Source organism: Pristiophorus japonicus, chromosome 18 (assembly GCF_044704955.1).
Source record: "Pristiophorus japonicus isolate sPriJap1 chromosome 18, sPriJap1.hap1, whole genome shotgun sequence".
Classification (NCBI taxonomy): Eukaryota; Metazoa; Chordata; class Chondrichthyes; family Pristiophoridae; genus Pristiophorus; species Pristiophorus japonicus.
This window is the reverse complement of record NC_091994.1, coordinates 17,211,735-17,234,701: the sequence shown is the minus strand read 5'-3', so window position 1 is coordinate 17,234,701 and position 22,967 is coordinate 17,211,735. Positions and strand designations below refer to the sequence as shown.

Below are 22,967 nucleotides of genomic sequence, written 5' to 3'. Positions count from 1 at the left end.
TGGAATGTTGGTCTTCATTGCAAGAGGGATGGAGTACAAAAGCAGGGAGGTCCTGCTGCAACTATATAGGGTATTGGTGAGGCCGCATCTGGAGTACTGCGTGCAGTTTTGGTCACCTTACTTAAGGAAGGATATACTAGATTTGGAGGGGGTACAGAGACGATTCACTAGGCTGATTCCAGAGATGAGGGGGTTACCTTATGATGATAGATTGAGCAGACTGGGTCTTTACTCGTTGGAGTTCAGAAGGATGAGGGGTGATCTTATAGAAACATTTGAAATAATGAAAGGGATAGACAAGATAGAGGCAGAGAGGTTGTTTCCACTGGTCGGGGAGACTAGAATTAGGGGGCACAGCCTCAAAGTACGGGGGAGCCAATTTAAAACCGAGTTGAGAAGGAATTTCTTCTCCCAGAGGGTTATGAATCTGTGGAATTCTCTGCCCAAGGAAGCAGTTGAGGCTAGCTTATTGAATGTATTCAAGTCACAGACAGATAGATTTTTAACCAATAAGGGAATTAAGGGTTATGGGGAGCGGGCGGGTATGTGGAGCTGAGTCCACGGTCAGGTCAGCCATGATCTTGTTGAATGGCGGAGCAGGCTCGAGGGGCTAGATGGCCTACTCCTGTTCCTAATTCTTATGTTCTTATGTTCTTATGTTAAAATCTACCTCTTTGACCAAGCTTTTGGTCACCTGCCCTAATTTCTCCTTATGTGGCTCAGTGTCAAATTTTTTGTCTCATAATACTCCTGTGAAGCGCCTTGGGATGTTTCACTACGTTAAAGGTGCTATATAATACAGGTGGTTGTTGTTGTTAAAACGTACTTCTTTGACCAAGCTTTTAGTCACCTGTCCTAATAGTTCCTTATGTGGCTCAATGTCAAATTTTGTTTGGTAACGCTCCTGTGAAGCGCCTTGGGACTTTTTACTATGTTAAAGGCACTATATAAATGTAAGGTGTTGTTGCATTGATGGGACATGAAAGCATGTTGCATTGACTCAAAATCTGCAGTATAACTGGGCTATTATGAATGATATAAACCTTGACATTCTGCTGTGCGATAATAGGCAAAAACGCTTAAAATAAATAGGTCAACACAACTGCTAAAATAGTGAGGGGAACTTCAGATGAACACATTATCCCCACTGTAATTTTTAAAAATCCAGACACCTTTAAGAATCTGCGTTATTTATCGTTTCCTCAGGCATAATGCAAGAGAACGGTTATGAATAGCCAGAAACAATAAAAATTGTACGCTTTCGCAAAATGTGGCTCTACCTAGCATACCGTAGCAAAAATAAAGGAATGAAACATGCATACACACATTGGACCAAGTTCTGATATGTTAAACAAGTGTATTCTAGTTAAAACAGCTCCCAGTAAGAAGTATAGCCCAGGTGGGCTTCTGTTAATTCAGGATCTACAACTGGTTCAACTTGTATCTCATTGGAAACAAAAATCACAATACACAAAAGAAAAGAGATAACTTTGCTGCAAAATACATTCACCCCATTGATAAGTCTACCTTATTGATACTGCTTCACAACAATTTCATTAAATGAGCTTTCACACACTAACATGAGGCTTCAATGCATTTTTTGTCCCAATTTGGATTTTGACAGGCACTAGCTTAGTCTACTCAATCACAGAAATAACAAGAAAACTTCATTGACATTCAAAAGCGACATGAACACTTGAAATGTTCTAACTGCAGTGATAAATTACCTGCATTTGGGAATATAAACACATTGCTTATTTTTTTCATTTTCTTCCATAGGCTGGAAAACTATGCATAAAAGGTGTAATTTGTTGGAACTAAAGGACCTTACATTTAATCTATACATTATTTTACAGTGCAAACATACAACACTGAAGAAATACTGTTGCATTATTACATTTTAGGCAAATTCTAACATAGATAGGATAACGCTTTCAAACTTTCTTACATTTTATGTTACAGAACAGTTAACTATTTGACATAGTGTACATAATATTGGACATCTGTATGGCCAACATAATGAGTGCAAGAAAAGACATTCTATTCAATACGCACGTTCAATAAAGATTCCGCAAGTTTCTTGGTGTTCTGACCTGCATCCTTCTCTATGAGACTGAATGTATTAAATTTATTGGATGTCAGTGCAACTCCTGAGCAGGCGTTAATATTGAATGTTACGCAATTACATATTAGTAGATCACAGAGTACACACAGAAAGCACAATGTCGGACACAAAACCTGCAAAATTGAAAAAAATTGTTGCAGGAAATAGATTGCCACTTTAAACATTTAATAAAATCTCTATCCTCTTATGTACCTGAAGTGCATATATGGTGCTATACATGGTCTAGCAGTGTAAGGCTAAGGAGTTGCTATAGGTGGTGAAAAGCCAGTCCTCGTGAAACAATTAATGTAAGATTAACATGTACCTGCTATTTATTTAGATGAGGAATTTGCTTTTGACATATTTGCATATAAGTAGATTTGACTGCATAAAATTAAGACCAGAATTTCTACAGCGATATCAAAAAAGAAGTCACCAATGTGGGGTATTTGCACCTTGAAGCATTTAATCACTCATTCTGAAAATAAAAATAAATAGAAATGTTTTGCTACACAGAAGGTGTTAATATGCATGAGCTGTGGCTGTGAAGAAAATTCAATGTGTGGAGTATGGCAAAAATAAAGAAAATTGAGTCATTATTACTCTTCAATTGTGATCATGCGAATTTGCCGCCAAGAATTCAGCCATCTGGGTAGAAATAAAAAGTAATTTGGTACCCTGTTTTCCTATGTATAACACTTTTTCTACATGAAATAAATTAAGCTGGTCAATATACAGCTACAATCATTTTACAAATTAAGAAAACCCACTTAATTTGGCTTGGAAATTTTAAAATCTTTATTATATGGTTATTGGATTTGTTAATGATATAATGCAAAATTATATTGTGCAAAATATTGAAGTCAATGCTCATTACCGGTGCAAATGACTGGCTGATTACAAACATTAGAAATTGTGAATTCAGTAATAATGGAGAGCTATTTCATTCTGACTTTTCTTACGACAAAAGTTTACATCATTAATTTCACCACAAACTGGCTCCTCCATTAACTGAGCTGTTTTACACACAGAGAAAGTATGAGTAATTGTAATAAATTATACAGCTTTAACCCTCTAAATAAGGATTACTTTCATCACCTAGAGCGCAATATCATACATTCCTCCATGTCACACATAGCTGCCTATCGATTTAACATTAATTTCTTAAGGTTTCATCCCAGGCCAGATCACATTGTTGAAAACCGTGAATGAATGCTATTCTATTTTTAATATAACACAACTCACAACTTATAACTAATAACAAGACAAATGGCAACACATTATAGATTACTGAAGACAGTAACATAATGACATTGCCTTACTGCACACTTTGTGAAAGACTGTCAATTCCTAATACTATAGGGAGGCACTAGAACAAAAGCTCTAAACTTTCACACTTATTGCATAAAGGCATCTAAAACTCTATTATAGGGGAAGCATTTACGCTACCAACAATACACCATTCTAAGGAAGGAATGATACTGGAAGCTTATTTGTCATTTTCAGATATTGGGCAATCTTTGCCCATTTTTGTTTATACATTCAGCAAAAGTACCTACTAGTTACTTTTTTTCTACACTAATGATATGGCTGCAATGATTATAGATTTTTTAATTGTGAGAGATAAGCTAACATGATCATCATTTATGATTAAAAAAAATACAGCTACATTCTTAATAAAGGCCATGAATAGCTCAGCAAGATTATATGCTATAAATTCTCAGTGTATTAACTTGCTCATCAGAAACCAGAAATATCTAAATACTTCCCAGAAAGCTTACATGTCATGGTTTCTCTATCGAAAGGAGGTTGTTCTCTTTTCCTCTCAGAAAAGGCATTTGATTCTGAACTTCATGAGCTCGAAATATTGGATGATCTTTCCAGTTTTTTAAAAAATACTTCCACTTTGTAGAAGACTGTATTGGAGCATAATTGGAGAAACATCTAGATTCCTTAATACAGATTTTTTTTTGATTAATATATACACCCCAAAATTGTAATTGATGTAATTTGGTGTAACTGCAGTCGTCAATGGGTTAACTACGATGATGTTCATTTTGTCAAAGAAAGCAATTGGTCAAACAAGTGTGGGTCTTACCAGAAAAGATCGTAAAGAACTACACTGGACAACCAAAGCACCTATCTATTTTCCAATAGCTCCAAATGCCTGTTGCTATTTGCAGTAACAGCACCCCATGGTTGCAGTTGCACTCTGCATTTCAATATAGCTGTGTCTAGAATAGGTGACAATGTCCTACAAACTTTGTGATGTCAGTCACAAGCTTCATGGGAAGTATTTGTGAATTTTGTCAAAACTCTTATTGCAGTGATGTGCGCAATTCAACTAATATATACAAAAAGGATAACTCACCTAATTGGTTCAGTTGTTCCTATTGCGCGTTAAAGTAAGGGAAGATATCAAGTTATTGTTAATAATTATGATCATTAATGTTGATCATGATGCCATCCTTACACCAGACAACTGCTTGGATCAGCAATATTAACACTCCCTGAACAGACTGTTGGATGATATTCTTACAACATGCACCAATTCAGTAAGGAAATATTGGTGGCTTGTTGAGTGCATAATGCTATTTGAAATCCACCAGTGCAACTTTCTACATAGTTTCATGTAGAACTACTTTTGGTCCTAATGGAATATATATAATCTATGTTTCAGTGCCCAGTTCCAGCAATTAATCATTTCCATTTACAGTAATACTAGACAATGTTTTTTTTAATTAAATAGGAATCCATCAACTATCAAGATACTAAATATATTCAAAAGATTCAACAGAAAATCAGTCATTGATTTAGTTTCCTATAGCCTGGGGTACACCAGTAGATTGCCATTATTTTATTGTTCTGCTACATCACACAAGGAAAACCATAGCAGAAACACTCCTCGATTTTTAATATTAAAATAAAAATGTTTTCTACCATAGACACCCTAAAAAAAATGGAGGTTAAAAGCTGGTTGTCTCGCTGATTTATGGTGCAGCAGCAATTTCTTAAGACATTAAAATTGTATGTATTGGGATAACTATTGACGTCTAATTATACAACAATTCATAAGACAGCAACACCATCACACCAAATACCATAATAAGATCTTTTCTTGACAAAAAAAAACACATTTTGTGTTTAAATACTCCTAATGCTTCTATTACAGACAAATTATTCAAATAAATAAAAGCTGGTAACTATATCAAAGGAGGCTGAGCTTATGTACATCTTCATTTGTCATACATTTGACAGATGAACTCTTGCACAAATTTGGAATTTCTGTACGATGGCAATTAAGGGCAGAATGTGCAATTAATTTAAGATGTGCAGTAACCAGCAGCTATTTTTATTTTGGATCACACAACCAACTATTAACTCTTCCTGAACTATAAACCTCTTCTTATTTACCACAAAAGAGCACGGTGCCCCCAAATATCACAAGTTGGAGGAAAGCCTCGACTTGCCTGTGTCCGTATCTGTAACACATACAACAGAATCTTTCTTGGGAACACCTGAGTCCTGTTGTGCACCGACCATCCCTGGCGCTTGAAACATCACACCTGTGGACATTTGGTGGGTCAAGGCCATCCTTGGCGGGACAGGTCCTCGGATTGACCCTTGGAGACCTCCTGTGCTTGGCTGCACAGACATCTGACCCCCTACCGATGATGTTGATTCTCTGGTTGATTGCGGTGGACTTGAGGTTGCTGTCTGGGAAATATTTTGAGGCAATGAGGGTTGTGAAGCAGACAGTAGCCTTGCCTCTTGGGACAAACTGCTAGTGTGCAACGCCTGTGTACTCTTGTGAGCCGCGGGACGCTGGGGAGGACTGGGTGCCGTTTGCTGTGTTAGTGACAGCTGCGAGCCCAACTGAGCCTGTGATCCATATTGGAAAGTTCGGTTTTTTAACGGGCTTTGGTTTGGAGGACTAGAGACAGCAGATGGATAAGGACATGGTGAAATAGAAGCCACTTGTTGATGTGTCTGCGATTGTTGACCAGGAGACACGGACAGTGGGCTTGCTGCGCTCTGAGCAGGCTGCAACCGCCTGACTGTCCTGGGTGATTGCACACCTACAGACCCGATAAAAAGGCCTGTAGATGGAGGACAGAAGCTCATAGCTACAGCCTGCTGGAGGGTAGCAATTGCAGAATTGTTAGCAAGTTGGCCCTGGGAATTGAACATGGCGCCTCCATGAAATGGAGGAGTGTGGGACACGGAAAGAGGCCTCTGAAGTTCCACTTGCTGAACCATCTCTCTATCATACTTCACAATCTCCTGTATAATCTCATTTTCACGGTTGTTGAAGACACCAGAGCTTAAATCATGCTGGACTTTGTGCAGCAAAATAGAATTTTTCTTTCCTACGGAGAAATAACAAATGGCATTTTAGAACAGTTTAATGACATGAATTGTTGATAAGCTAAAAGGTTTCTCATCAATTTTATTTAAATTAAACTGATCATCATCATAGGCAGTCCCTCGAAATCGAGGAAGACTTGCTTCCACTCTAAAAGTGAGTTCTTAGGTGACTGTACAGTCCAATACGGGAATTACAGTCTCTGTCACAGGTGGGACAGACAGTGGTTGAAGGAAAGGGTGGGTGGGACTGGTTTGCCGCACGCTCCTTCCACTGCCTGCGCTTGTTTTCTGCATGCTCTCGGTGACGAGACTCGAGGTGCTCAGCGCCCTCCTGGATGCTCTTCCTCCACTTAGGGAGCGCAATACTCCTGATGCCAGAATATTTAGGTAGACCTGTGTAGGCTTCTAGGAAAATACCGGGGGAGGGGGGGGGGGGGCGGGATTTTCAACTTCTGCCCAAATCAGGTGTGAAGTCGGCAGAGTGGGTGTGCTAGCAACGGGAAGCCCGAACAATTTTCAGGTGTAGGCCTCATCATCTGCTCCCTACACCGTGGAGGAAAGTGGGGGAAGGGAGGGAGTGAAGCAGGAAGTCCGGCTGCTTTATGGGTGAGCTCAACCGGAAGTGATTAGTAAAAGCAGAAAGGCACGTCATGGGGGGGGGGGGGGGGGGCTTGTGGACCGCAGCATTTGTGGGTCAGGAAGAACGTTCCCGCCCCTTTTAGCCCCTAAAAAATCCACCCCCACCACCACTTCTGAAACATTTCTGGGGTTTTTTTCGATAGCGGCCTCCAGTGATCCCTTCAAGGTTAGAAGGACCATCATTAGGCCACTCACCATCTCGCATAAATGGGCAGCACCTGCTCACCCATTTGTACCTCAAAATTGCAAATGGGGCCCTACAACTGGCATAGGATCCCGATTAGCATATATAAGCAGCATGCTGCCTGTTTAGGGCAGCCATGCTCTGTGTCCATTTATAGACCTGCCTGAAAATTGCAACAGTTGCCCTTGGGTGTCCAAGGGGTGGCTGAAATGTCATTCCCTCCCCCCCCACCCACTCTCAGCTTCGGGTGGGCAGTTGAAAATTGTCCCCTATATTTTTTCTCAAGACTGGACATTGGAAGTTACTCTGTCTCTTTTATTGCTCGGAACTAATAACACGTGGGATTTAAAAATATATATATATTTTAATTTGAAATGAACTTTATGCTTATTAAGGTGAGAGATGTTAGTTTTGAGAAATAGAGTGTCTCCACCATGCACTCCCAGGTCACCCACAAGATAGTCAGTTGTGGAACAATACCCATCTCCGAAGAACAGCTCTGTTGCACCAATGTGACATTTTTCAATTTCCCAGGAATTGGCCATTCTATCATTCAGTCAGATCATGGCTGATCGGTACCTCAAGTCCATTTAAACTCACCATCCCTCGGCCTCTCTGGATAAGATTGCCAATTCAGTATTAATTAGTGCCAAGTTATGGGCATTTTTCTGCTGTGGGCCCATGCCCACTATTAGCTGGTTTCAGACTGTCTAAACTTAATTCACATAGGGGGCCCATGCAGAGAGAGGGAAAACTTTCATTCCATTAGTCTGGCTAGATTCAAACCCAGGTGCCAGAGGTGGAAAATCAGTGAGCTAAACAATACTTAATTTTCAGTTATTATTAATCCATATATCATTGCATAAACATGATAAAAGTTAAAGGAATAGTTCAAACAGGACACTCTGCAATTGGAATTATTCAGGGCAGGCTTAACAAAAAGTAATAATGGCATCTCTAAAAATATAGTCCTCTGTTACACCGTTTCTGACAGCAGTGATTTGACTGCAAGGTTCTATTTTTCAGGCATACACTGAATTATTCTGGCATAAAAACGTAGATTCTGCACAAAGAATTGTCATAGAAATATGCAATTTTAGACCTTGGCCCTCTTGTGCGGTTAGACAAAAACAAAACACAATTATAAAAAGTTAAACATCCATTAAGGATATTTAATAAAATTAAGAGAGCTGTCCATTAACAGGCATTTCAGTGAATGGCTTTACAAGTGTTATAGTGCAATAGATGCATTTTATAATGGGATAGAATTGACTGTTTTGTCGGCCTCCTTCCTCTGTACACAGTATTATATCTGTAATATTAAAAATATTATTTCTGCACACATTTTCTGTCCACGAAACCTTACTTCTCATTGTCACCTTTTTGTTTCAACTTTTTCCCCATTATAAATTCTTATGTCCACATTATTAACTTTTGACACTGTAATTACACCACTCCACCAGTGGTGGCACTGGAGTGCTTCATTTTTGCACCTTCTCGCTCCTGCTTCCCAAATTGCCGTAACTTTTGTTATTTAACTACAAATAATAATATAAAATCAAAGTATTATATAAAAATAAGAACAGATTGTGTGACTTTAAAATGGGACTGGGTTACATCTGCATGCCCTGGTGCAATTATCCTGCACCCTCCAACCTCACTTCTCCTGAAGACTGGACTCAGTTCCTTGCTCTTCTTCGAGAAAGTGCCATAGGATCTTTTACATCCACCTGAGAGAGCAGACTCAGCTTAAGATCTCATCCAAAAGACGGCACCTCCGACAGCGCAGCACTTCCTCAACACCGCACTAGTGTCAGCCTAGATTTATTTGCTCAAGTCCCTGGAGTGGGACTTGAACCCACAACCTTCATAGGAGATTTTCATCAGTCTATGCTGAGGCCCTGGGATCACAAAACTGAAGTATATCGGCATCACAACTGTTCGGAGGATATAATCACAATGTAACACATTTACACAGTGAGCACATTCCATTGCGGATTTGGGCATAGGAATTTATAATGCAAGTGCTAACAGATGAATATATATATATACACACACAAACATACGCACATATGTATCTCCAATGATTTGGACATCTATTTCTCTAGGACTAGTTTTCGGAGAGGAATTTCCGAGATTTTTTCCCCCTCAAATTGGCCTGGGATTTTACCTGGTTTTTTGATTCGGTCAGGAGATCACATGGTGTTGGGTGGGGCGGGGGCTGTATATATTGTGCTGCACAAGCTATCACAATTGTGTGGAACAGGCTGGATGGACCAGAGGGTCTTTGTTTGTCCATCATGGTTTGTATGTCACAAGACTGCCAGGAGTTTGGAACCTCCTTAATCTCATTAGCCAATCAGGGATTATGATTCAGGTCTACCACTATAGGACTATGATTCAGGTCTACTTTCTGCTTCCATTGTCAAACCACGAAGGAAAATGAACCCGCCCAAACCCCCTCCCATAAAAACAGGTAAAAATGTCACTAATCTATCATTGGAAACACAAATTGATAAAATGGCTCATACCTTTTTGTAGACATTCCCAGGCAATCATAGTTGAGGAACAAAGATTTTTTTTAGCATAACACAAAATAGTGTTGCACGTTTGCAGATCATTTTGCCTCTCTGCACCTGCAGGCTACTAGCTGGCCTTATTAAAAGGGACAGAAAAATCTGAATCTAAGTTGGTCTGAATTTCACCTTTTCTGAATATTTGAATTTTTGCCCAGTTCACATTTGACGTTCATCTTTATTCTATCTGTACACAATTTCAGAAGCACAGTGATTGCGTGAAGGCATTTAAATACATTGGAAAAGGTGTCAATATTTTTTTCCTTTCCTAATCTTATATTAAAAATTATTTAATGTTCTCCCTCCCTCTTCAACTCCATGCAGGGAAGTGCCATACCTCCCTGCTTGCAGCCTTATTTGGATTGCATGCTGGGATTGTTAGCTTGACTTGCAGACAAATGAAGCACACCATCCTGTGTCACAGAGACACCTCTGCTCGTTATCTTTATACATTACTTTTCAAATAATTGCTGTTTGCCTAATTTGCAATATATCCTTTATCAGCTATTTCCTCTTTTAACATTAATCAATATTTTGCAGCATGCTGACAGTCAATGAGAGAGGGTCCAATATTGAACTCTTCATGACTGTCACATAGAACACTCTAAACTTATGACCTGACAGAAATATTGAAAAAAAAATGGAGAAAATTATGACAAATGTCGTGGAGAGAATACTAAAATTGTGGCGCAAGATCATAAAGTAGGAATGAGAAAAGTCTATTTAGGCTATATTGATTTCCAATAGTTTGTCTTGTATATTCAGGATTCTTCCAAACGATTTTCACTTTCGTGCTCTGTCATCAGTTTGTATGAAAAGTGGGGAAGGAGAGTTGTCTGAATTGCAAGACATTTTTTGTCTAATTTCAAACATCAAGCTTAATGCTGCTGATCAGAAATGACTCCCATTCCCAACCCACAACACAGCCACAACCCAGGACTAGCTGATCTGGAGATGCCTCGGTCTGTCTCCCATTTAGATGGTCCATGTGAAATGAAGCCCCATAAGGAGAGTGATTGTTTCTCATCTCAGTCCTTCTCTATGAAATGGTGGGATAGAAAGAGTCACCATGACAATCAGCACCTAAATCTCCATATTTCTTAAATTGAATTTTGCCTAAGTTTTATTGTTATTTCAAATTTATTGGGGAGAAATTCACTATCGCCCTGTTTGGGGCGCCACCGATTTCAAACTTTGAAAAAAATTTGCCGTTTGCACTCCAAGAAGGAAGTGGAGCACTTGATTTAGCATTTCACTTCCTTCTTGGAACGCAATCGGCAGCAAGCGGGACGGAGACTTCAGCGGTATTGCACACTGGGCCGGGCAGCAGTGCTGCGTTGAAAGGCTCCTTCCTTCCCTTAAAGGGAAGAGCCATCGCTGCAGGCTCTGCAAAATAAAAAATATCTACCTGGACCACAACAGCAGCCGCGATCCCACGCAGTCAGCCCGGCACTCAAGCAGAATGCCGGGCTGATCGATCGCGGGCAGGAACCAGCGAGAAAAACTGGAAGACAAAAGGTATGTTTTTTTTTTACTTACCTCAGCCACCTTGCCTTTAAACATTGCCCCTGAAGCGGCCGGCAGCCTGATGCACGCCTCCTGCAGCTGTCGGTGCTTCTGACCGGCGATGTTGCAGGGGGCAGAAGGCAATTTCGGGTCCGGGGCGCTACTGGGGCACTGTGCATGGCGATGTCATCACGATCTCCGGGCGAAGGAGATCGGGGCACAATGCTGTAGCGCTGCCGCAAACCTCTTGATGAATATGGTGGGAGTCGATGTCATCTCCATTCCCAGCACAAAGGCACCCAATTTTGCCCCCAATATATATATCCAATGATAAGCCGATTGCTTATGCTCAAGATTTGAACAAATGTGGTACATTTGTGATTGTGTAGTGGCAATAAAAAATGTAATCTAGCTGGAAAGTTTGAATAGAAAATGCTCAAAATGATTTAAAAAAGGAACCATTAATTAAAAAAAATACCGGCAATGTGTTAAGGGTAGGATTGACTGTGTGAAAGTGAATTATATCATACAAACCCTTCAAAGCTGGTGGAGTCTTGTGTTGGACTGAAAACATTTGCTGGCCTCTACTTAATAAATGGATTAAAATTCATTTGATAAATTGTTTCATTGCAGTTGATAAATGTAAAAGTAAATAACAAAAGTCTGCCGGGAAATGCAGAAATGATCGTTTCAATGAATATTGAAGGAAAGGCAATGGCTGCCTCCAGTAAGTACAGAATATGTTTTGGTTCTGTTGCTGTTTTGGAAGTTGCTCTTGGGAACCAAGAACTCAATTCAGGGTTTAGGAAATCGATAGGATTGTGTGGTTCTCAGCATCTCCAGCTGCTCTCCACAATCATTAAATGGTCCCATGCTCACTGCAGTTGCTAGGCATTGGCTTTGTCTTCACAGCAGTCTAATAAGCACAAACGCATTTCAACCCACAATCCAAATAAAGTTCTGCATTTTGCTGAGCTATAAGTCCCCCCTACCCCCAACAGAAAAGCTGCATTTGGATATAGTAAGTGCCATTAAGTATAACAATATCTTAAAGTAAAGAAAATAATGGCAGTGTACAAACTCACACATTCCAAAAGGTCAGAAGGGTTATAGGTTATAAACATTGAGGTAGCAGTTCCCTCCAATCCATAACCAATGAATGAGTCTGGATTTTTTTTTGTACTCACAAACCCCATTTTATGAAGAATGCACATTCAGATTGTGTAGGAATGCAATTTTTTTTTCAAATGTATAAAAAATGAAGAAGATGTGGAAAAATAGGAAATATCTCTAGGAACAGCTTTATAAAAGCCAAGAACACAAGAACATAAGACATAGGAGCAGGAGTCGGCCATATGGCCCCTCGAGGCTGATCTGCTATTCAACAAGATCGTGGTTGATCTGATCACTGTCACTGTTGTTATGTGGGGCCAACATGCGCACAGCAAGCTCCCACAAATGATAAATGCCCAATTAGGCTATTTTCAGTTGAGGGAGGAATGTTAGTCAGGACACTGGGAAAATTCACTGCTCTTCTTCAAATAATGGCACGGGTTACTTTTCACCCACCTGAACAGGTAGTCAGGATGTCAGTTCAACATTTTATCTGAAAGATGACACTTCTGACAATGCAGCACTTCCTCTGTACTCATTAGGCTGGATTATATGTCCAAGTCCTGGAGCGGGGCTGGAGTCCTACCACTGAACCGAGCTAACACCACCTCATTAAAGCACTCATATGCTAATATAACAGAGCATGACTTCATTCTCTATGATACTCATTTTTTCCATTAAGTATAAGACAGCAATAATATATTTTAAACCCACATTAATGGTCTTTTGTGTATGAACTGACTTATTTAAATGAATGCAATCCATGCCAAATAAAATCACCTTCCATTGTAAAGTAATAATCTTGCCTAGTTAATGATTTACCATCAGAAATGTATGCAGAGATTTAGTGAGCCAATTAGTAATGAAATAGGCTAAAAAAAAACCTTGTATAAGACTGTCCATCAATGAATATAACTATTCAGTTTTGCAAACTGTCTTTTATTTCTAGGAAAATATTTTTATCAGTAATTGTGCTTTCAATTATCAGCAAGTTATATTGCATTAAGTGGCAAAATATTCAGTACCAAAATAATTACATGGTGCTTCTATCATGCAGAATAATACTCAATGTTATACAATACTTAATACTTTATATAAATTCAATAATTTATTGCAAAGTAAGAGGAGTTTAATTGTAAAGAAGTTTAATTTATCTGTGACAAGGCTGTCTGTTGCTAGGATACATAGAGTTTTGAAGGGCATGTCTCGAACACGTATTCAACTGCACCAAATGATGACTTTTCTTTCACTACAATATGAAAACATATTCTGTACCTTCAGGGAGAATTATATTTAGGAGATAAAAGAGGAGACGTTTGATAGTCTTATAAAGATACCATGCCATACCTATTCTATCCAGTCTGTCGATGGCCACAGTCTCAAAGGCTCTTCGCATCATGGGGTATTCTTCTAATACCTCGTTAAAATGATCCACAGAGAGAGAATACAGTCGACAGTAGGTATCAGCACGTACACTGGCAGTTCGCCTGCCTCTTGTCAACAAACAGATTTCTGCAAATTAGAACAGAGTTAAAAGTTGAGCGCAGTTGTAGCTTGCTGATGCAACCATAACCCATTCATTGCCCAACTCTGTGCTATGAAAAAGGTACAACAGTAATCTTTTTGTACCTGTAACATCGGGCTCGATTTTCCACAAAGCCATTTTTTGGGAGAACTTGAAGAGTTACACCCGTTTTTTGAGGCCCAACTATGCCAAAAAAAATCATCCTACTTCGCCCGTTGGAATTGTTGATTTTGGCAACGCGAAGCCTGTCCTTTAGCTTTGGGGGTGGAGCCCAAGATCTGCGCCAAAAAGATCGGGTTGCCAGGGTAATGAGGGACACAACACATTCTGGCCAGCTCATAGCAACCTGCACAAGCACCTTGCAGCAGCATTCCAGCATTAAATTATTAAAGTGTTTATGCCAAAAGTCTATCCCCCCCTGCCACCCCTCCTCCCGGTGGCGCTCCTAGCCCTGGCCGAAAGGCCTCTATCCTTCCAGTGCCCAGTGCTGCTCCTAACCCTGGCCAAAAGGCCTCCCTCCCCTGCTGGGCGTTGAGTGCTGCTCCAAACCCTGGCAAAAAGGCTTTCCCCCCCCCTCTCCTCTCCCCTCTCTCCTCTCTCCTCTCCCTGCTGCTGCTGTCCGGGCCGTGGAACTGCATCTGCTGTGCTGATTCTCTTACCTGCGCCGATTTTGTTAACTGCCCAGAAGGCTTTTCCAGAATGGTCACATTCGCCGTCCTAAGAAAAATTGGAGTAAATCGGAGCTGGCCACACTTGCTTAAATGGCCAGAATTGGTGCGGGTGGCAGGTTACGCCCCCAATGAGGTAAACAAATCGTAGCCTAAAAAAAATCCTACCTAAGTGAATTATGCTGGCGCAGAAACTTTGGGGAAACTTGGAGAATTGAATTTACTCCAAAAAAAAACGGCGCAGATAATTGGGGAAAATTGAGCCCATTGTCTTTAAATGACCGTTGATTGCTGCTGGCAATGTGACTTAAGGAACATAGGTGCAGGAGTAGGCCATTAAGCCCCTCGAACCTGTTCCACCATTCAATTCGATCATGGCTGATCGGTATCTTAATTCCATCTGATTCTGATAAAGGAAAAGGAATTCAGAAAGAATTTCCTCAGTTTTTAAGTGACAACCTGATGTCCTGGTTACATGCAGGTTCAGCTCAAATACAGACAGTGCTTTTAAGTAACTCTTAAGCCATCAGTAACAACCTTCCAGAAGTAATGGGTCTATTGCTTAAGGCACCATTGTGACAAAACTGGATCTTCTTTCAAACTCGTTGGCCAAACGGTGATCTGAAAATTGGAAAGATTTTCTATCCTTGTGAAATGATCATTTGATTTTTTTTCAGCATTTGTAGATATAGGAAAGGAACAGTTCTTATTACGTTGTTGCGTTTTATTTCATCTGAAATGCTCAAAGAAATTCAAAAGGACCAGAGAGTAAATCCTTTGAGAAATGATTTCAGTACGTCAGTGACTACACATCCGCTCATCAATATACTGCTGGTTCTCTAATGCAATTGTTTACAACTAATTATGCTTGTTCATTTAAAATACATGAATTCAAAGAGTATAAAAATTTGAATGTTGGATGTAATTACATTGTGCAATATTAGAACCTGGCGTAGGTCATTGTGATTGATGTACTGAGAAGGGCACAGTAATATGAGGCTTGCTTTGTAGATTAAGAGGCACAGGTTGAACCTCTCTTATTGGGAACCCCCGGGACCTGGCCTGTGCCAGATAAGGTATTTCGCTGGACGAGGGGAGGTCACGTTAAATTGAATGGTACAGGTACTGAGCAAGGGGATATCGAGGCTGGCTGGCTTAGGGCTGGGAGTGTGGCAGAGAGATCGTGAGGAGGGGGGTGGGGGGGGGGGGGCGAGGGGCGGTGGATCGCGGGGTAAGGCCAGCGATTGCGGGAGTCGGCAGCGAGGAAGGACTTCAATTTGTTCATGTCGGCGCGGCTGGGAATGGTGCCCGGACGAGGGGTGGTGCTGGATAAGGGAGTCCCAGATAAGTGAGGTTCAACCTGTATGTGATATACATGTAGTCCTGAACACAAAATTATACCAGAACTGAGAGGCTATACTCATCACGAAAGCTTGAACAGGTTGAGCCTCTTTTCGCTAGAAGAGGTGACCTGATCGAGGGCTTTAAGATTGTGAAAGGGTTTAATAGGGTAGACATAGAGTAGATGTTTCCACTTGAAGGCGAGACCAGAACTAGGGGCCATAAATATAAGACAGTCACTAATAAATCCAATTGGGAATTCAGGAGAAACTTCTTTACCCAGAGAGTGGTTAGAATGTGGAACTATCACGGGGAGTAGACGAGACGAATTGCATTCGAGGGGAAACTAGACAGGAAAATGAGGGAGAAAGGTTTGGAAGGATTTGTTGATGGGGTTAGATGAAGAGGAGTGGGAAGCAGCTCATGTGGAGCATAAACACCAGCATGGACCTGTTGGGCTGAATGGCCTGTTTCGGTGCTGTAAATATTTTGGAGGTGAAATTCATTATCAGCCCGTTAGAGGGCAGTAATATCCAGGAGGCGCGAAACTTGGCTCCACTTCCTTCCTGGGGGGGGGGGGGGGCGGGGGGAGGGTATAATGGGGCGGACACCTCAGCGGTGTGAGCTGTGAGGAGAACGCTAAAAGGCAGCATGGTGACTTGGACAGGTTAGGTGAGTGGGCAAATGCATGGTAGATGTAGTATAATGTGGATAAATGTGAGGTTATTCATTTTGGGGGCAAAAACACAAAGGCAGAATATTATCTGAATGGCGGCAGATTAGGAAAAGGGGAGGTGCAACGAGACGTGGGTGTCATGGTTCAGCAGGCGTTGAATAAGGCAAATGGTATGTTGGCCTTCATAGCTAGGGGATTTGAGTATAGGAGCAGGGAGGTCTTACTGTAGTTGTAGAGGGCCTTGGTGAGGTCTCACCTGGAATATTGTGTTCAGTTTTGGTCTCCTAATCTGAGGAAGGACATTCTTGCCTTTGAGGGAGTGCAGCGAAGGTTCACCAGACTGATTCCTGGGATGGCAGGACTGACATATGAGGAGAGACTGGATTGACTGGACCTGTACTCACTGGAGTTTAGAAGGATGAGAGGGGATCTTATAGAAATATATAAAATTCTGACGGGATTGGACAGGTTAGATGCGGGAAGCATGTTCCCGATGTTGGGGAAGTCCAGAACCAGGGGACATAGTCTTAGGATAAAGGGTAGGCCATTTAGGACTGAGATGAGGAGAAACTTCTTCACTCAGAGAGTTGCTAACCTATGGAATTCCCTGCCTCAGAGAGTTGTTGATGCCAGTTCATTGGATATATTCAAAAGGGAGTTAGATATGGCCCTTACGGCTAAGGGGATCATGGAGTATGGAGAGAAAGCAGGAAAGGGGTACTGAGGGAATGATCAGCCATGATCTTACTGAAAGGCTCGAAGGGCTAAATGGCCTACTCTGTACCTATTTTCTATGTTTCAATGTTTCTAATCAATGCAAGGCAATTAACCAAATGCTAAAATGCATCTTGAAGACTGCTGAGCATAGTTGAATAGATTTTATTGTTGTAGAGCTGGAGGAACAGTCTTGGTCCTCCTGACTCCACAGTAAGGTAAGTATAAGAACAACATACATTGTTGGTGGAAGCCTCCAAAAGGCCCCTTTAAGGGCTGCTAGTTAGACCACATGTAGACTAGGTTATGCTGATCTAAGCCTGCTCCGCACTGCACTGCTCAATTTCCTGGCCCATACTTAACTCCTGTCCCACCTAAACTTTGTGGTTGACTTTTTATGCCGTCAGTTACAAACATATTTTGTTTTATTGGGCATGAAACTGCCGTTTCAGTTGTTCTTCAACAGATTATTCTTAATCTTAACCAATTTCATTTTAAGGGATTTTTTTTTTGCACCAAGGATGAAACACACCTCAATTTGTTGCTCAGGTTTATTTTTTTCATTAGGACTGTGACGCAGTGCACTTTAAGCTTTGCCGGAGTCCTTCTCCAGGCAGGAATCCCTCTTCCAGTCAGGAGCCCCTTGTGACTGCAGGTACTTTAAGCTGATTCTGCCCAAAGTGCTTTCAAACTAATTGTTTTATCAACTTTGTCAACCTGAAACTATGGATGATGATAAAAATATTGCTCAAAATAAACCTAATTTGTGAGTGCAAAACAGGTCAAAAAGCTTTTGGAAGTAATTTAACATGACACATCAAGCACTTTGTGTCTCACTGTTAGAGAGTGAAAATTATTCGCATGCTGGTTATTGAGGTGCTTAGACATTCAGAGTCTGTTTTTGAGAATTACAATGCTTTCTTAGAAACATGCTCATTTTATTTGACATCCATTGATGTCAGAAATTCTGATTTAGCCCAAGTGAGTGTCTCACAAGTCGGCCATGCCAAGTAAATGATTCATATTACTGGGGCAACTGGGTATCCCCAATATCAAACAACGCAGGAGTGGCTACTCAGCCAGTTTGTTTTTTTATGATCTCCCACTACTTCGACTTGGCATTGTCTGCAGTATAGTCACAACTGGAGCAAAGCCAAATCTTCCAACTTTAAAATTGAAGTTTATAAAAAGCCCATGCTGTCCACTGGACTCATTTTGGAAATGGTACAGCTACACGTACAAAGCTGTGCTCTCCACTGAGTAGAGATTCGGGTTAGTGGGGCAGTATAACTTGATGCTGTCCACTTTCACTGCTCTAAATCAGGTGTTCACGCCTGCAGTCTAGCCAGGGAATAATATATCTATCCTTCTGAATTACTTGTGCTTTGCTTGCATCTTGTAACAGACCAAAGAAACCAAAGAATCACCATTTCAAATTCAAAAGATCGAATTGGACCATTGCATTTTTAGTTCCAACTACTGATGGTTATTGATATATTCAGAATTATTAACTTGCTGATTATACTTACATACTGATTAGTTGGCTAGAATTTCCTAAACTTACTGCCAGGCCAGGTTAATAGACAACATTAGTGGAATGTACTGTAACCTGTTAATTCATTTCCTCCATTTACATAACAGTGTTCATTGCTGCATTCAGGCTGATAATACTTCATCTCCTTTTTACTAAGTACTTTGGGCTAGAAATTTGGTGCATTTGCCTCTCCCGTTAGCACTCCCGAGGGGCGCTAATGGGACGCAAATGGCTTACCATATTCGGTGGGAGTTTAGCAGTGGCGCTATGGCGATGCGCCCCGATCTCCTGCGCCTTCAATCGTGACATCATCGGCGTGCACATCGCCCCATTAGCGCCTCGGCCCTGAAATTGGCTTTCGTCCCCGAAGCAGCGCATATCGGGCGGCCGGCCACTTTTGCCTCAACATGAGATACTAGGCATGCGCTAATTGGCCCAAATCTGCATCCTTGTACGGTGAGATGGAAACAGGGCAAATGATGCAAACATGGATGAATTATTGATTCAACGCCATTAATGTTACTTAATCATTGAGCAACAGCGGAATAACGACCATGGAAATGCAAGTTCACACCTGCATGTGACCATTGCCACAACATTGCATTATCACATGAGTAACATGTAATTCATTTGACAGCCCTAAATAAACATGATTTGAATTTAGACACAGACCTCCAAAATATGAGCCATCTGACAGCTTCATTTCCTTGTTGCCCTTCGTGTGGACACTAACCACCCCGTGCTGGATAAAGTACATCTTTTTTCCTATCGTCCCCTCGCGGATTATGTAATCTCCGGGCTGGAACACTTCGAACTTCAGTTTGGTCAGCATGGCAGTCACGAAAATTGGATCCGCATTGGCGAAAAGTGGCATAGAGGCTACCAGTTTCCGGCAGTTAAAATTCACTATTTCCTGGATTTAAAAATAAAACAGAGTGCAAGTAAGTCTTACCGGTCCCGGCATAAGAATGGTAACAATTACATCAAAAGATCTTATGCTTGACATTCCACAGAAATAACATGAACACATAGAAATCATCCCACTGGCAAAAAGAATCTACTCCATACTTGATGTTCTATTTAATTTGTGCTGCTTTTCCCTGAGGAAGCACTGGCCTCCACTCCTTGCAGTCACCCTGTTTGGTCTATGTTGCCTTGGAGATGGTTATATCGGTGAACAGATTAGCAGACAAAAGTCAACCCTCCAGGGTTACAACCCATCTATTTTTTCAGCTGGATAGTTCATTATTTTTAATAGCCATCACTTTTATTTAATATAAACCAGGCATCAAAAAGTTTATTTTTTTGAGTCCGTGGCCTAGTTTTTGTTCAGCCGCACAGAATCTGCTGCCCTTTATTTTCTCAGTGTTTCTCGGAGTTTTTGCCACTTTGAAATTCGTGCATGTGCAGGAGTTGATTTCCGTTACAATCGGCCAAACCTCCCACGGAGACTCTGGGGCGGGAAGTTCTGCGGTTTCCACCAGCAGTAAAACTCCACACTTTTATCTCCACCCTGGTGGTCAAGCAGAGATCAGGGGCTTGCCATGTGGAACATCGCTGGTGCAAAACCATGTCAACTCCTTGGCACGGTGACTTGGCACGTCCACGCACTGCACCACACGGCAAACCAAATACTTGCTTCCTCTAGCTTCAGCCTTCTGGAGTTTAACCTACAAACATGTCTGAATATTTTCAGTAGCACCATGAATAACAATAGCGACAAATATTAATCATATAGAGTGTGTCCTCATCTTCTTGTTCTCCACAGCAACTAAACCTACATAGAGTTTACTGAGATGACTGCTCATGTGAATTAATTGAAGTTGATTTTCCGAATATTTTATTTTAAATCATTTGATGCATTATTTAACCGAATGCATCTTATTTTCTGTGCAATAATGAAGCTCTGCCCGCTCTAATACTGAAACTTAAATAACTTCTAGTTAAAAACAGAAAATAAGTCAATAAGCATCTATAGAGCAAAATAGGTTAACAGATTGAGTTAACGTTGCTTCCTCTTTCCGATGTTGATACTCCTGCTGTGCATTTCCAACATTTTATGGCTTCCAGCAATTGCAACTTTTCACCTCTGATTGCAGTTTGTTATTTTTCTTTTTTTTTTTAATGCTATGTTATCCCTTCCTTATCATAATCGAATGCCGGCTAGCACCATTGGCAGTGTTGGCTTGATCCCGCTCAAAATCTGGCAAGGTTGACTCGGCCTTTCATCCTTCCAAGATAGGTGAAAAGAGTACCGCATCGTGGGAGGTTACAGAGAGCTGGGGACCCCAGGGACTGTGTGTGCGCATGTCTTATTAAATTGTCACAAGTGCTATCTTCGAACACTCCTGACTTTCAGTGGTTGAAATGAAGAGCAGCACTGCCTCATGCTAGCATCTGGTCCTGATAAGATAAGTTTCTCTCTCATCTTATTTGCAGGTTAGTCTCACAAGTGTCTCATGCAATATTCAGTTGAATGTCCTAACAAATTACGGTAGTGAACTCGCCCATAAATATTTTTCGAAATTAAAATATATAACGTGTATAAATTTCAACTTACTTCTCTCAGTGGTTCATTTAGCTCTCCCAGTATATTGTCCTCATCAAACATTTTTCCCTGGTAACGATGTTCATAATAGTCATGAATCTTTTGCCGAAAGTCAGCAGGTAACTTGTGAAAAGACATGTATTGCTCCACTTGCTTGTACTGTACAGAAAGAAAGCCTGTCATTGGATACAGCATAGTTTCAGTCAAGTAGAAAATAGTGCTAACTGGAAATGTAAAATTAGTGAGCATGAAGCACTCTTACTGGGTATCAAATCAGGAACAAAGATGGCTTTATGACAGAAATGATTTGCAGTCAACAGGTATGTCATAAACAACTCGCTTGTTAATACCTTGGAGAATATAAATGTAGGTCATAATTCAATATGTATGCCAGACTATAATACTCTAATGCATGTAACGGGTTATCACAGACAGAATAGAAGGTAGTGAATAGATTCATACTTAAGCATTTATAATAATTCATCATAATTCACCTTAGACGTATAATGCATTTGTGTACTGGAACTTATTTTCCACTGTTCAGTTATAAATCACAATATTTCATACTTTATGTTGGAAATGATTTCTGGACTATAGAAGTCAACATGACGTCCATTACTACATTTCAGATACGTATTGCACAACATCAAGCCTTTGGCTCCTGTAATTTGCCACCATGCAATTCCAATTAAACCTTAACACTGGTATTTCCTATCTCTTTCATTGTTACATTTTTCAAATGGTGACAGAATATTACCAACAGGATAATGTGACCATCTTCTGATAATCTCATAACCGACAAAATAGAGGGTAACTGTCTGAGTCAGTGCCACCAGAGAGGGGTCTTGCTTAAATATTAATGGCTTTCCCAATAAGGGTTTCCAATGGACAAGCCTCCCCCGTCCACAGTGCCAGCTCAGAAAATTGGCTTCAACCTAGATTCACAATGCACACACCAGAAATAGAAGGAAAATGCACAGGTAATCTGAAAATGGAGTGAACTCCAGAATAATCAATAAAGTCAGTTACTGTTAAATGAAGAGACGGTTTACTGAAATTTTGCATCATGTATGAGGAATTCAATATTGGTAAGAATTCTCTGATGCACTACGTCTCGTTACCGGGCTGCGGCCACAGCACCATCAGCCCTGGAGGCCCACTGGAGGCCTTGAAATGGGCGTGCAGAGTTCGCAGTGTCCCTCCCCTTTAACGGAAGGGGAGGGATGTTGAAACGCGTCAGCGTTACGCGGAAAAGTCACGTAGTGCCCCAGAACCCGCTCCAAAGGGAAGTGGAGCGCGCGCAATTTCGCGGCAGGGACGGGACTTTCGTGCTGGGTGCAGGAAGACCCACCTCCCCGAGGTTACCGTTCCCAAACGGGGCATAACCCAATCTCCACCCCCTCCACCCCCCCCCCCCAATCATTTGAAGCATTCTGAATTTTCTACACCTGGCACTATGATGAAATCACTT

At 41.0% G+C, this 22,967-nt stretch overlaps 1 protein-coding gene across 1 annotated transcript in view; it reads right to left on the bottom strand.

Moving 5' to 3' along the window:
- Window positions 1-5,545: 5,545 nt before the first annotated feature.
- The window catches only part of hcn2b (hyperpolarization activated cyclic nucleotide-gated potassium channel 2b), a 229,524-nt gene continuing 212,102 nt past the window's right edge, over window positions 5,546-22,967 (bottom strand). Inside the window, exons 5-8 of the mRNA XM_070860816.1 lie at window positions 21,509-21,655; window positions 19,621-19,861; window positions 13,838-14,002; window positions 5,546-6,474 (exon numbers count right to left, since the gene is read on the bottom strand). Of these exons, the coding sequence (XP_070716917.1) occupies window positions 5,546-6,474; window positions 13,838-14,002; window positions 19,621-19,861; window positions 21,509-21,655 (1,482 nt within the window). The remainder of the gene's footprint in view (window positions 6,475-13,837; window positions 14,003-19,620; window positions 19,862-21,508; window positions 21,656-22,967) is intronic.